Source organism: Poecile atricapillus, chromosome 6 (genome assembly GCF_030490865.1).
Source record: "Poecile atricapillus isolate bPoeAtr1 chromosome 6, bPoeAtr1.hap1, whole genome shotgun sequence".
In the NCBI taxonomy this organism is placed as follows: domain Eukaryota; kingdom Metazoa; phylum Chordata; class Aves; order Passeriformes; family Paridae; genus Poecile; species Poecile atricapillus.
The window spans coordinates 33,003,191-33,019,428 of record NC_081254.1 but is presented as its reverse complement, the minus strand read 5'-3'; the positions used below and the strand labels follow the sequence as shown (position 1 = coordinate 33,019,428).

At 42.5% G+C, this 16,238-nt stretch overlaps 1 protein-coding gene across 4 annotated transcripts in view; it reads right to left on the bottom strand.

Moving 5' to 3' along the window:
- Nucleotides 1-16,238, bottom strand: part of GRK5 (G protein-coupled receptor kinase 5) — a 149,708-nt gene that overhangs the window by 31,225 nt on the left and 102,245 nt on the right. For all 4 annotated transcript variants that reach the window (XM_058841951.1, XM_058841952.1, XM_058841953.1 and 1 more), the window contains one exon: nucleotides 14,860-14,937. In XM_058841951.1, the coding sequence (XP_058697934.1) occupies nucleotides 14,860-14,937 (78 nt within the window). The remainder of the gene's footprint in view (nucleotides 1-14,859; nucleotides 14,938-16,238) is intronic.

The window sequence follows — 16,238 nt, the reverse complement described above, 5'->3', positions numbered from 1 at the left end:
GCTGCCATTTTCCCTGTGTGAATACCATGCATACCCACAGCCTTCAGACATTCAAACAAAGCCAGAAACAATTACAAACCAAAATCCAACCTCCCAACCTACTTTTGCTCCCCTGGAGAACAATTAGGCAGCACAGGTTATGCATGCAAGGAAGCATTTGGATCCCAGGAGTGAAAGCTTCCAAAGGTAACACTTTGGCCATTTACAGACGAAAATGTTGCTTCTTCCCTGGAGGGGTGCAGAAGATTTCTGCAGCCACAATGAAATGGTTATTAACACCATTCTCCTGCTGCATTATGGGCAATGGCTGTAAAAGCAAATTTGGCTTTTACAAGGGAACAGAGACACCTTTTCCAACATATTAAATGTCCTGTGGCAGCTAGGAGAGCCATACACTGTGATTAAGACCATTATATCTGAGCTTGTGACAAAGAATATTCTGCTAACTCTTCAGAAACACCTGCAGAAACCAGTCACACTTTCTTGTATTCAAAACAAAACACTGGGGAGTTACAACAAGTACAGTCCCATATTTCCCCTAATGGCTATTCTGTTTCCTGAAGGCAAAGAAAGAGATTCTTGATCTCACTTACAATAATGTAATCTGAAATTATGCCAGTCAAATCAACTGATTAGCACAAGGGTAAAGCAAATGGAACTGAAAACAGATTCAGAACAGCACAAGATGTGCTTAAGTTGATCCTACAACAAAAAGTTCTCTCATCATGTTATCCTTATTGATCAGACATTTTAGTAATAGTCCAAAAGTCCACACTACTTTTACCAGGTTTTAAACAAAATTTCCTACCTCCTGTATCTTCTCTTTTATGGCCAGAAACTGAAAACCTCTGTGCAAATACTTTTCTGGCATAGCAATAGCTCAGTTTTATGATACTCTCCCATTTAATTTTTAAGAAAAGAATGCAACTAGGAATTGTGTTAGTGGTTATTTGAGAAACAAGAAATGGATATTGAGTTACTTCTGAGTTCCATTAGCCCATCCTGAGAAAAGTCTCCACTTCAAAATTGTATTTTTTTTTGTCTTTATAAGACAAAAGAGTTCCTCTCAGATGCTCTTCCCTTTCTGTAAATGGTATGAGAACAGCTGATATGTCTCACACTTGCTCAGGTTAGTTGTGTTCATGTCCAAAAACAGTCTGGATGCCAGCAGAGTCCTGTCCAGCAGCAGTGTCTGGTGCTGCCCATGGCCTGGCACCCCACTGAAGTACTGAAGGGTAGCAAAGTCTGATTTAGATCAGATGAAAGCTTCCAGCCTATGTGACTCCCCATTATCTGTTATTTTGAATGTCATGTTGCATCACTACACTTTAAAATGCGACCTCTCCTTTTCTGACAGCTCTGTAAGTTTTGCTACAGGCTATTTCACTCAGACCTCCAAGACCCAGTCTTTGCTGAGTTCACTGAACAGGACAGCCATCAAAAAATCCTTCTCCTGAAGTCATCTCTATGTGTTTACCATGGGACTCACAACATAGCTCAGTGTTTCCCCTGCAACCGTGTGGGAGACATCCGATCTTTTATCGATCTGTCAGCAAATCAAATTCTTTATCAAACAAGCTGAAGTGTGGGCAGTACCAAGGGAAGCATTCAGAAGACTTTGTCTTTTACTTTTCCACAAAGATGTGTTATTTGTTCTTCCTTTTTTTATGAGATAACTTCCAAACGTTTACTGTGCATGACCTTGGTCAAGATGTGGTGCGCTACAGGTGCTGCCTGCAAGCCTGTGGGAGTGAGAGCAGGCAGCCAGCAAGCAGAGATGGGCACTTTGAAGGAACAGAAGCATTTTCCTGGCAGCCCAGCAGCTGGGGTTCACACTTCAGGGACTGGGGTGAGGTGAGAAGCAGGTGTCCCCAGCTATGCCCAGAGCAGATGTACACACAACACAAACCTGCATGGGCAGAGCTGGTTCATTGTGTGCAATGCTGCTGTTTCATTTGCTGTTTCATTGATGCTGTTTCATTCATAATTTGTCATTTGCCCAAATGACAAAGTGGACTGAGAGGGTCCAGCTAAAGACACATCCAGCTGGGTTCACCATCCTCTGAAAAACTTTCAGAGAGCTGACAAGAGCATCAAGTGCCTGGAGTGTTGGGAAACATGCTTGGGAAAAAAAGCCTGAGGAAAGCATTGAGGAACTAGATTTGTTTAGTCTGGAAAAGCAAGGGTGAAACTTGATAAAGGTCTTTTAATATAGAAATGTTTTTAATAAAAAGGGCAGGGATCAATTATTCTGCATATTCTGCTCTGCTCTGGGGGAATGATGTGAAGAAATCCACTTAATTGGATATGAAAGCTTTTTATTCTAATTTTTCACACAGGGAAGCAGAAGAACAGGCCTATGAATATTGTGGAATCTGTTCTCAGAGGTCTGAAAGACCTCCAAGGGCACTCAGACATCTGTTGATCATCTAAGTGTATTTGATCTGTGTTCAATGCAAGAGGCTCTTGAGCCCTTTCCCAGTCCTTTGTACCAATGATTTTACAAAACACTGGGCTTCATAAAGCACAGGCACATGGCATGGCCATGAGAACAGATGAGGAAGGGAGTTTGTTTGCTGAGTGCTCACCAAAGGAAACCTGTAGCTCTGAGTAAAGGAATAAGATTCTCCTTTGCAAATTAACAATCCTGCTACAAGGACTTGTCTCAATCATCACTGTCTCCTAAAAAAATAAATGACATGGCTTGTAGATCCCTGAACTTCAGACCAGAAAAAGGGAAAGCATTGAGTTTGGCCAGACTGACTTTGTAAGAACCAGAGCAGGTCCATAGTTCAGAGGTAATTCTTCATCCTTACACAATGACTTTCATCTAAGAACCTCAGAATGTTAAAGCTTCATTGCAGGATTAAGCTAGGTGGCAATCTCACAATATTTTACAGAACAGTGAACAGGAGGTTAAGAGGTATGTTTTGCACAAGATTTGATCATCACCTGTGACTGAAATCAAAGAAGTCACACTGAGATAAATGAAAGCTAGAGATGCTCAGATTCCTCAAATCAGTCCAATTGTCGCTAGCAATTAGTGAATAAAGAATAGAAACCTAGAAGTACAGGCTTTCATTTCACACCAGCTCCTGCCAGTGGATGTGAGTCATCAGGGTGTCTTACAGCACAACTGTTCAGCACTACACAAACTGTATGAACCAGAAAGATTCCACACTCTTTAGATTGAATAGACCTCATGCAAACTTCTGTCACAAACACAACTGCTTTCCTGGCAAGTTTCAGGCATGCAGCTGATACTGAAACATGATGAGTTATTTTAAAAGTCACTTGCGTAAAATAAATAACGTGCAGCATATGTTATGTTTCAGGTTATGAAAACATTCCACAACAAACTGGCTTAAAACAATTAAAAACGTTTCAGTCAATGGACAAAAGTTCAAGCTGTAACTTTTCTTGAGCTGCCTCTGCTTCCAAGCATTTGTCTTCATGATATGTGTATTTTCAGATGTTGACAGGAATGTTCCACATATAATCTGTTTGAAAATCTCCACACTAGATTTGCTACTAGTAGAGACCTCAAAACTATGACAGAAACAGGCTAAAACGAACTTTTTGTGTGGGATGATGCATGATCGGACAAGAAGAGTTCATACACAAAAACCTGGAAATTCTGGCTTTATCCAGAAGTCGAAGCTACAGCCAGGGATGTTCCAACCACGCAGCCAGGGACTGACTGAGGGAAAGTGTGAAGGGGCTGACAGGGAGAATCCAAAATCCTTGAGGTTGGGAAAGGCCTTTGAGATCACTGAGTCCCATCAAGAAATTCAGAGAGCAGCGGATGAGGAGTGGAATGTCTTGGTTGTGTTTCGATTTTGGGAAATCAAGGCTGGGCATTCCTGGTGAGGGAAAGGATCCCAGCACTGTCACAGCACACGCAGTCTCCTGAAGCCTTTTGGTGTTGCGCACAGAAATGTTGGAACATTCTTTTGCCTTTCCCTGTGTCTGATCTTATCTGCTCAGTTTCAGCTGTATGTGTAGTAAACAGCCAATTCTACATCAGGGCAGCTGCAATGCTTTAACTAATCGACTTCTGCATTTGCTTTTCACTTTTTTTTTCCCCCCCCCCGCCACAGTAATTTGGGTCTGTATGAGGAGAACCAGTAAAGCAAAAGGCTTCATAATTCCAGGATATTTGCTTTGAGGCGACAGATGTAGGAACTGGCAGTGAGGCAGATGGGGAGCATGGAAGGCAGCTGTGTTATTAGCAGCAATTTATCTATTACAACAGTGTGTGGACATGACACCTAAGAATGGGGGCCAGTAGTGCCAGGCACTACAGACACGTCATGAGAGCCAGAGCTTCCAAAACTCGATCTCACCAGCCCTGGGAGTGCGAGCAGGGGCCACAGATATGAAATAACTCACCCAGGATTACAGAGAGGGTCAGTGGCAGAGAAAATATTGAGCCCAATCCCAATACCCAGGGCAGGATCACTTGCTGTATCTCAGTGAAGCAAATCAGCAATGCCTGTCAGCTGTGGGGTTTGTTTTGTAGCTGCAAGCTGATCTGGAGTCATGACAAATCTGTTTTCCCTCATATGCTACTGAACTATCAAAACACATGTTGACACACAGAAAAATACAATGACTGGAGACAACAGAGCTCTCGGCAAGCAGCTGAGCATGTTCTAGCCTGGTGGGGCTGTACTGAAACCACACAAAGGACCACACTACCACCTCAGTTCTTGTGGTGGACCTGAAATACCTTCAGGTACTCACCCTGGACTCCTCAGGGTACCTCTTGTGCCTCAGCAAGCCCAGCAGCAGAAAAAGGACATTTCCTGCCTGTGTTCCCAGCATCCTTCCTCTTGGTGCTGGGATCCAAGCTGTAGTCTAGAACCATGTCCTTCCTTGGAGAAACAGCAGCCTCTGAGGTTTCCTTCCTGACAAGTGCATAGGAAGTATATGAATTATTTTTTGGCTCTCCTGTTAGCCAGCAACAGGGCCTGTTATCTGGCTATACCTTGTTTTTCCTCTTCTCAGTAGACAATTTTGTAGCTGCTCCTTTCCAGAAACCGCATTTCTGCTCCTGATAGAGGCAAACAAGCAATGCCATGCAAATGGTGTGAGTCAACAGGCTTCCTACATAAAGCTTTCCAGTCCAAAGTGTGGTTTCCTTGGAATGTTGACTTATTTGATTCAGAGAAATCTGGAGGCATAACCACAACAGGAGTTTCGGAGCAACAAAGGAAAAGACTGCCTAGGCTCAAGAAAGGGAAAATTCTTCTTGGCTCCTATCGATGACCAGAGCTTAAACACCCAAAGCCCCATAGAAAGTAATTTTGAAATAAAAAATTGTCCCATGAGACAAAATTTAGTTGCTTCATCATCTCCTTTTGCAAGTCCAGTGAATCAGCTGCAGACTTTATACTCTTCAATTAAACAGGAACACTCACCACAATCCCAACCAGCTACAGGGTTTTTGGTACAGCTTATTTTAAGAATCTAAACTGGTCAGCACAGAAGATATGCTTTTGACTTCAATTAGTGAGAAATTTGGCCTCACAAGAAGTGCTTGGCAGGATATTTTTCTGCATTTTCAAACCCTAGTCCTTCCCTACCCATACTTCTAAAGTGATTTTTTAGAAACGTGCTCATAGAGGTTTCTTCACCAAAGAAATACATTTTTCCTCCTTTCTGTAGACAATGGATTTATTGGTGGAGGGGTGCTCATAAACCAGGCAGCTGAAATTGTTTTAAATAAACTTGAATTTAAAGCAGGGGAAGGGAAAGTTTTGTTTTACTTGTTGTTGCCCTTTTTCTGCCTTAAAAGCACTTTGCACACAGATTAAAAGATGGAAACAGATGAAATAACCTGTAGCTGTAAGCAGGATGAGGGGGGCAGCTTAAGGAACAGAGAAGAGAAGGTTTATATCAACCAGGATTTTCTGTCTATCCCACAGTGAGGCTGCTCACAATCCTTTTGAGTGTCACAGAACCACTTTTGTTAGCAACCCAACAGAGCCATGGCTATAGAGCATTGCCACAGGCAGCCAGATATTTGATAAAGCTTTTTAGGAGAACAATGTGTTTCCACTATTACTAGCAGCAAAGATGACTGGACAATTCTGAAAGCTTCTTTTCTCAGGAAGTTTTTTTTCTCTTGTCATATGTGCTTAATAAGTTTGGAAAAAATTCAGTGTTCAGCCTCTTATCAGGACCTTCCTACCTTTTAACATCTTCCTGAACTGATGGATGGCCTAAACATTACCAAGCAACCTTATGTTGCAATAGTCATAGCTTGGCTTCCTCTGGTAAACCAAATGTCATTTGTTCCATTAAAAATAAAACACAAAACAACAACCCCTAAACATATAAACACTCATTTACAACCTCGACATTACTGAATGGCTTTCTTGCAGGAAAACAAACAGATCCCTGCTTGAATTCACTCCTGAGACACAAGGCTGTAAACAGCAGTAACCCTTCCCTTGCTGGGTGAAGCCTGGTCCACACTGAGCTCCACTCCAGGGCTGTTTTGCCATCCCTTGCAGGGGGGATTCTATAGAACCTGCCTTCATCTTTTTCCACTAGCAGGTCAAAATCCTGAGGAAACATTTGAATGAAAAATGAAAATCCAAAAGAGAGTCCAGGAAGGTCTTGAAAAGAATTAGGAAAGGAATTAAACAATAATCAGGCAGGACCCAGTGGCCCACTCACAGAAAGACTGGAAACACCCAGGAAGGCAAACAAAATCACTGCTGGAAACAGGGCGTTCCCCTATCACCTGGATCACACAATCCATTAACTATCATATGGTAGCAGCCATCTGCAAAGAGCTGAGAGGGAAGACATTTATTGTAGGGAATGACACGCTGTTTGCAGTGGCATATTCCACTCTTCCTCACTTCTGCTTGTTGGACAAACAACATCAGTGCAAGGATAATAAACTTGCTATATGCTTGATTTTTGACTCAGGTCAGAGTCTGACTTGGTTAAAAAATAATAAATTAGCATACAAGCTAAAGCTTGGCAAGCAGGTTAAATGATCTTTTTCGTTGTTGTTGGATTACTGGGTAAAAAACATTAAACATGAATAGCTTGAAGTGTCACACATCCACAACTTAAATATGCTGATTATTTCTAAATCAATTTGTAAAAAAAATACTTTTTCAAAAATCTCACTTTTTACACTTACATAGTAATATTTCAAAGATTTTTTTTTTCCTGTGAAATTTAAAACCCTGTGATTCCCAGTTCCAAGTTAAAATAGCACACTCTACCAGTTTATTGATTCTTCTTGTTGCATCATCCCAGCCAAAGGTGTTAGCCTCAGGCATCTCATCTGAATTTTCCTGACCTATCCTCTTGAGGCTACTCTGATGCTGAAGTCTCCAGATGTTTTTCCAGAATCCTAATTTCCTATTACAAGGGAATCAGGTGAGAAATAAGGTATGATTAACTTCCATTCTCACCACGTGCCTCTTCTTTGTCTTCTTTGCTGGGATCAAGCATAGGGTTGCCTGTTACTGCTTCTGAGTTTAGCATGAGGAATCCTGAGCCCAGGGAGACATTAATCGAGCCATTATGCTTTTGGTTTCAGAAATCTGAAACTGAACCAACCAGCAAAGTTGCAGCAAGTCAAGGAATGGAAGGGCTGTGGAGGTCAGGTCATCAAAGGACTCCAGAACTATTGGGAAATTGCGCACAGAATCCTGTGTGGATATGCCATGCATGGTAATTTAATGTATTCTGCATTACACCTAGCATGGAATTCACCTCATCACACTTTAATCATCTAAAAGCTGAGACACTCAGAGTCTCCCCAGGCTCCCTGTAGCCAGTGGGCAGAAAGAGTCATCTCATCTCTCCAAGCCAGATGCCTCCAAGGCTGAGTGCTGGGAATGCAGGAGGCTGGACTCACCAGAGGTCTATTTTAATGTTATTCTGTGCAAACACACAAAAGCCATCTCCTGCAGATTTCTGGATGTTTTGCAAGTCAGTGTTCCAGACAGCTGGAAAAGGCTGATTCCTTTTTTCCCATGTGAGCAAAATTTTCAGGCAGAAGAGGCTGTTTCTGGGAAAGCTGAATGGACCTGAAATTCTTTTAGAATTAACTTCCCTGGCCACTGGATAATCCATACAAACCCAATGTAAGTCATGAGGGGCATGCAGAGGGGATAGGGAAAAGATAACCCCTAAAACAGGGAGGAGGAAATGATAATTAGCATATTCATTAGGTGAGGGCAGGCAAATACAGCTTTCCTGCTGCCAGACAATCCTGAGCAGCTCTGCTCTTTGTTTGCAGAGTCCTTTTGGATGGGCTGGCTGTTCTGCAAGAGGAGCTGGAGCAGGCTGGGGGGCCTGCCCTGCCTCACAGACAGATGTGAGCCAGGTTTACATGTGAGGTTGACATCCATTAGTGGAAATGAACTTCCATTTTCCAAAGGGTCAAGTCGGAGTAATTCCAGCAAACACAGGGAAGCCAGAAGGCTTTTTCCCAATGACCAAGGCATCCCAATGCTCTTCCTGACTAAAAATGACAAACAGTTACGAGGCATTGCACTCTCCAGAAAAACAGGAAGGAGAAGCAGAGCTTCAATAGCCCTGATGAGCACAAAACCAGAGGAGTTAAAGACTCCAGCCCAGTCTAGCAGTCTGAGCAAAGACACTGCAAATGCAGCCCTTCCTGAGTCTAAAGGACAGGACACAGGACCACCCAAGGATCTATTCTGGGGCAGCATCATCAGGGCAGGGCACACTCCACGTTATTTCCAAGGCTCTCCTGCAAGTTTGGCACCACTGCAAGAGACAGAAGCCCTCAGTAAGTGTTTAGTTAACTAACATTTGTATTATAAACAGTGGGTAAAGGATGAGGAAACAGGACTCAAGCAAACCGTGAGAAAAAAGCCTTTTTGCCTGAGACCACAGCAAAGGGACTCCTCATCAAGGCAACACTGTGATTTTTCAGATTGCCTACCACACTACATTACAGCCCAGCTTCAGTGGCAGACAAATGTTCATTAAAATAAGTTCTGACTAGAAAGCATTAATTTGAGTAACACAGTTGCCGTTCTGCCGCTCAGATATTTTCCCAGAACTGAACTTTGGAAAGATGAGCTTTTTAGAAAGCCCACTGAGAAGGTACTTTCCCGGACTCAGACACAGTGATCAGCAGAGATATTGATCGTGCTGTCTCTGCAACAACAACAGGAATTATACATTGATTTCTCTGGAGACTGGATTATGTATTGATTATGAGAGCTGCAAAGCAGAGGCCTAAGTAATGCTATCATGTCTGGCTAAAATGGTGCTCGTAGAGTAGTGAAGTCAATAGAAAGGGGAGATGAGAAATCCATTGAGGCAAAGGGCAAAGTCCCAGGGTAATTAATTAAATGGCAAAATTCTCCTGGCTCAAGCGATGCCAGGATTTCTACTTAAGCATTTAGCATCCTGAAAAGTCTCCTAATAGGAGCCTGAAGGATGCAGTGAATAACGCTTTGAGCAAGTAAATAATTCTATCCCATCCTGAGTCCATGTAACACACTGTGGACAGACAGGAACTTCATTCATTGCTTACTTACAATTGGGTCATTAATGAAATGTATAGGGTTTAGAAAAATTTGAAAACTAGCTGTGGAGAAAACTCTTGGACCAAGCCTTAAGGGGCCATCCACTGCAGCCAGTGAAAGGAGATATGGTGTTGGCCTTTTATCAGCAGGATAATAAGCTTACAGGGGGACAGAGATGACTTGCTGGATATAAGTGACATAAGCTGAATTTGTAGGAGAAAGATAACAATGTAGAAAACAGTCCCTGAAGGCTCACCTTTCAAAACACAGAGCCTCTGTCTCGCATTAGACTCTGCAGATTGCTTTACAGAAGCTTTAGGTTTCTATCTTCCACTGCTTCCCTTGCAGTGGCATTCAGCTTTTGTTCTGGCCATCCCAAAAACTAATTATAACATGCTCCTTAGGAGGCACTTAGTAAAAATAAACAGAGGAAGAGGTCTCAAGACTTGAATCCAATTCTTGGTATGGTGTGACCTGCAGGATTCAGGCAGAATCATTAAGAAGTGATAGATGAAACTTCCCTTCTGGGAGATGGAAGGGCTTCGCTGATCAGTGAAGGTGACTCACCCAGAAGCACAAGTGCTGAAGTTTGCATTTATTTTGGGGGTGAAAATAGGAAGGAGGGGAAGAAATCTCAGGGAGAGAGGCAAAGGTCCTAGCTGTCAAGATCAAAGCAATGGCCAAAAGGAAACTACTCTGCTGGTGCACAGAGATGGGAGAGGTGTCTGTGAGCAGGAGCCTGACTCAGCTGCATGGCCTGGCCCAGCAGAAGGCCTCATGTGTAATTTTAATTTCATCTCATCTATCTTATGGAGATGTTTTCTTCTCCATAAACAACTGATTTGAGAGAATGCCACATTTTAGCCTGTAGACAAGTGGAAGGCCAGCAGGCACTGCTGATCAGCTGGAGTCCCTTTCAAGGGACTTTTCCCTCCCTTCCTTCCTTATCCTATAATTGTTTAAAAACAAAGACATCATTTTGTTTACCAAAATTCCCACTGATAGCCTGAGACTGGAGTAAGGAGGTTATTGCTGTGCCCAGCTAACCTCTTGCAGCAAAGAAAGTGCAAACATGGCCTTTATTCTGTGCATTTCCTGGAGGAAAGGGTACTGGACAGGAATTCAGATAAGAAAATTAATGCTATTGCTGTTCTTCATATTCTGTGAAGTATTTTAATGAGGATAACAATACACATTAGACATCCTGTTCAGTAACATTTTTAGTACCCAGCTGAGTCCAAATATAAACTATAATGGCATATGGAGACTGTCTTAAGAGCCATTTCAAATCAATTTAGTTTTATATAGCGTCTCTCCAAGTCTCTCAAGGTGATTTACAGTGAAAAAGCAAATAGTGGGATAGTGATTTAGTAGAGTAAGGCATGGCAGCTGTCAGGCAGGAAGGCAAAAATACTGCATGGAGACATAAAACTCTAATTTAAAAGCAGTACAAAGGTAAATATATCTCCTTGCTCTTCCAGTACAAGAAGAAGTCAGGTAATGAAGCCAGGTTGGGTTCGGTTTAACTCAACACTTCAATGGAACCATTTACAGATGGAACTGGACCTAAAACTGAACCTTTTCCACTCAACTGCTGAGATTAGGAAAAAAACAGGGAAGAAATATTTGTGACCAATTCATTTTAGCAGTTTTACCATCATATTTCACAACCTCAGAAATTTCAGACTTCCTGTGGGTTGGACCTCTGCCCTAGGGGATTATGAAGTCAAGAAGGCAGCTTGGAGTGACTTTTTCATGGAAATTGTTAAAGCCTTTTTTTAAAGAAGCAAATTCTAGTCAAGAAACCTTGACCTGGCTGGTGTGACAAGCATTGTGCTCCTCCTGTGCACAGAGAAGGAATAATTCTTCAGAGAATTATGAGAGTCAGCTCATTCAGGGAATGTTTCCCTCAGGTACAGGACACCTTCCCTGTGGGTTTTTGCCCTCCTGCTTACCCCTCAAGTGAAGCTGCCACAGAAGCCATGAAAACACTCATATTTTGGCACTTTCAGTGTGAAGATCACATCTGCTCCTTACATTTCCCTCCCACCAGAGAGTTCAGAATGGGCCAGTTGAATGAATTCAGTTGGATGTGGCTGTTCTAGTGAACTTTAGGCAAGAGAGATGGAATATCACTGTCTTCCTAGGACCTGAGTGCACAGAATCCTGGGACAGCTCAGCATGGAAGGGACCTTTGAAGATCATCTGGTCCAGGCTTTTGTGGGAAAGGGAGCCTAGATGAGATGATCTAGTGCCCAACAGCATCTTGAAAACCTCCAGTGATGAGGACTCCACCACATCCTTAGGGAGGTTGTTCCTATGTACCTCTTCTTTGAGAGGCCTAAACCAGCCACGTTTCCTTCCTCTTAAACCACCCATGTTCCCTTCCAGGGGCCAGGATTTGTCAGGATTTGTCACTGCTATTGCCTGTAGCTCAGGAACAAGCTGACCTCCTTGTCCACCAGGACAAAGATTTCAATTCCCCAACAAGCAGGCAGGGGCTGCTCAGGATGCCAAAGCTGTGCACAGCCTGAACTGTGATCACTTCAGAGGTACCTCCTTGCTCTGCCGTCCTGGTGGATGTCTCACAGGCAGTGACTTTGTGAGTCACACAGGGCTGGGAGTCCTGCTGGCATGCCTGCTCATCTGGGAAAGTGCCTTCTCCTCCTTTCTGCTGCGCAAGAAGTGTATGTTTTATCAAATAAAGTGCATGTTCCCTATGCAAATGAACGCCCTTTGGAATGGTGATATACTGACATGTTGTATGTTAAATATGTATGCCCTTTAAAAACTGAAGCAAGAGCTAAAAATCATTTATAAATATTAAAGAGCAAGAAGTCTACTTTTTGTTTTCACTGTGCTTCTGATCCTGCACTCTGGGAAAAACACTCCTCACATTATAAGCCTGAATTATCTGTCCAAGAACTAAACCTATAATTTTATTCTATCAGTCAAGCTGTGTGTCACGCTATTTTTGTATCAAGACAATCAGGTTCTTTGAAGCACAGACACACACCTACTTAAAAGAAGCTTTCAACTGAAAGCAGAAGACTCCAGAAACAGCAGCAATTTGTACCTTTCAAGGGACTGATAATTAAATAGAGAAATGCTGATTCCAATGAAAAGAAGGTTTCTTTGCTGGCCAGGATGTTCCATTAGGACATTTGGGTCCAGATTCATCTGTTTGGACTGCAGACATCAGTCCTGTGAATCACTGACTCCTAATGGCTTCAAACATGTCCTTTGGAGATACTTCTTTTTCCTGACAAGAAAGGAAAGTAGGCCATCTGCACTCCTATCCCAACTATCTTAGTTAGATATCTAAAATGAAATTAAATCAATCCAGGCCTTGCTCTAGTTTATTAAGTATTTGTTGTATGGGACACCTATTAGAAAGTCTAGTATTGAACCCATTGTTACGGCACAGTCAACCCTGCCTCTAGGAAGTATTTTCTGCTATGCAGGGTTTCCACATCCCTCTGGGAAGAAGCAGAAGTTTCTCATTAAGGAAAAAAAGTGCAGCAAGACCAATGCAGACATTAAAGCACCACCAGCAGGGGGGCAGTTTTAGATTACAAGAGAAGGAGAACAGCCCTGGGTTTCACAGGATCACAAAATGGGTGATGCTGGAAGGGACTGCTGGAGGTCATCCAGTTTCCTTCTGCTTAGAGTTGTTAAGGTAACTTGCAAATACCAGAAAAGTCTCAGGACAGACTGTAAATATGCTGTGCCAATTTTACATACTGAGAAACCAGGTACACAGGTCAAATAAGAAGTACAGGGCACGGCAGAGAATGGAAACTCCAGCTCTGGAGTCCCAGTATTTTTCCTTCCAGTAACACCACCGCTCTTTGTTGATGAAGAAGCAGCAGTTTTCAGCTTGGTCTTCACTTCACATCCACTAAATTATTCCATGTGCTTCTGGCTGCACCGTGGATGGCAGGAGAGCCAATGGACAGCAGTGAAGGGCTTCAGGAAACCTGCAGCAAGACTGGCTGAAGTCAAGAAATGCTATCCTCCCCTCACTTTACTAGCTCTCCTATCAGCAAAATGCCTATCTCCCTTTCCAGATGGGAGCTGGAGCAGTGGGAAATATTTTCCCTCAGAGTTTGTTGCTCGTTCATCTGTTGACAGGAATTTTAAGACAAAAGGTCATTTTGGTGGATTAAGAAGCAGTGGAACTTCATGCCCCTAATGAATGGGCAGCAGGAACTCATACTGGCAGTGCTCAATGGCTGCACATGAAACTAGCCAGGCTCAGTAAATGAAACCAGATCCCAAAATGCAGCCTGAGATAACTGAAAGTATGCATCAAAGTTTATTGTAGGAAAATGACTGAGTGGAAAAAGAGTGGTCTGCTCTGCCCCTGCACCTCCAAAACATATTGTACCATTTAAACCCTCTAGAAAGACATCTGCCAAAAATGTGATTAATTCTCCTGAAGGTCAAATGTATTCCTTTTGTAAAACAGTTGAAGCAGCAATTGTACGTCTTTGATTACTCTTACGAAAGCAACTTAGGAAAAATCCTAGGATTGCTCTTGTGTTTGAAGCTGGATGTTTACTGCTTACTGGCAGTGACTTGTGTAGCAAAGGTGAAATGTGGCCAGGAAATGATTGCAACCCCTCCAAAAGGGTTAGTCCCAGAGCAGCCTGTCCCAAATTCCAGCAGCACATCCGTGCCTCTGTTTGGAGTGCCACCCTGTGGACACGGCTGCTCCCAGGAGCTCCTCTCCTTCACTCACAACCTGCCGTGGTGGACACAAGGATGGGGGACAGCACCCCTGAGCCCCCACTGTCCCCTGCCAGTCCTGCGTGTCCCTGCCCACCCTGGGGAAAATGGTGCTGGGGGAAGAGTGGGAATTTCTGTACCAAAATACAAAAATTTCTGTACCAAAAGTGTCTGTAAGGAAAGACCATTTTTGCCTGTGCTTTCTACACAACAGAGTATGAAATGTCACCACCACTTCTGAGCTGGATAGGAAATAATTGGGGCATCTGTTGGTAACAGCTGAGGTCTCTTGTATTACACCCCCAACGCAGAGCTTTGTACACTGAGAAGAGACCAGAGAAGCCCTTTGCTCATCCGTGGATGAATTAAGCCCCTGGTAAGTCAAGTTCATCCTTAGAAGTCAATTTCTGGATTGCATTATAATTTTTTTTTTTCTCTCTGACTGTTTGTATAAGACTTGCAGGTTTATTCACTGGAGATTGCCACCATAAATTTTAGGAGTCTGGCTTACAGAGCCTGTAACAACCTTGTTTAGTAAAGGTGTGCCTTGCAGCATTCCTTCAGTAATGCCACTTTGGCTGCCCCTTACCTCTGGGGTGAGGTATTTCATCATGATTTCCTTTCCTTTCTCTCCCAGCTTTTCATCTGGAGCAATTTCATATTCTGCCTGGAACAGACATATAAAAAATAAAAGTCAATATTTGCACTCATATTTCACCATTATAACTTCATTTTGGATGTGGCCTTAACAGAACACTCTGTATGAAAAGTCTGAAGGACAAATATAATTTTCTGGTGGAACTGAAACCTGTACACACAATCTTATTAAAAATCTTCCACTATATTTTGACCAGACCCTAGTGGTGCATCTTCTGGGGCTTTGTCTCTTAATTACCACCAATACAATTTAATTAATTTCTATTTTATAACCTTGCAAAGCCAGCTTTCAGAAAGCATTCAGTGACAAGAGACATCAACTTCATTTGGTTTTGCTCAAAAGGACGGTGGACACAGAAGGTAAAATTATTTTTCTGAGTAGTAGAGAAAGTGAACGTTTGTTTACCCTTGCCACAGTTGTATTTCAAGTGCCTGGTGAATATATACATATATATATATTCTTCAGTATATTGTAATTTTGTTTAATGTGTCTTTTCTATGTATTTATACCTCATTATGCTTGGTGTAACAATAGCTGTGCAAAGCAGAGGGACTGCCCATCACTGTTAGTGATCTTTGGCTCAGCCCCTTCAGAAGGGTTTCTGATTTCTTAGGACCACGAGGAAACAAAAGAGATCATTTAGAGGAGCATACACCATAAGCAAAATTCTCTTTGGCTTCCCTAGTGCATTAAAAAAGAGAACCCCATCCTCACACACAAAGTCTACCTACATTTCAAAATTCTGGCTGCTCTAGGTATGACACATTAGTGACTTTTGATGAGCTTTGTTTACATTAGAAACAAAGGAAGCACTACATGTGTGCCATGAAGATATTAATCACTTCAGCTAAAGTTCCACATCCGTGGCAGGCATTCGAAGGAAACACATGCTGCAGGGGACCCCAGTGGCTAAATGACAACAGGTTCTTAGAAGTTCTTAGAGACATTCCTGCTTGGCACTGCCTGGAATATGAAGCTTTAGCCTTTGGATCAAAATATTTTCCAGAAGTATAAAAAAAAAAAAAAAAAAGAAGACGACAGCCTAACAGCTTTCATGACTGTATTAAAAAAAGGATCCCAGAAAATCCTGCCAAACCAATTAAATAACCTGGTCCAATACAAGCTGCCTGCAATGATAAATGAGGAGGAAGCTAAAAAGAAAAAAAAAAAAAAAAAAAAAAAAAAGGTAAATCAGACTGAACTGGCAAACACTTGGAAGAACAAATTTCAGAACTATTGCCCACTGGAAGATGTATGTACTGCTCTGGGCTGGATGCAATAAATCTGCAGGCTGGCTGTAATGGATACCC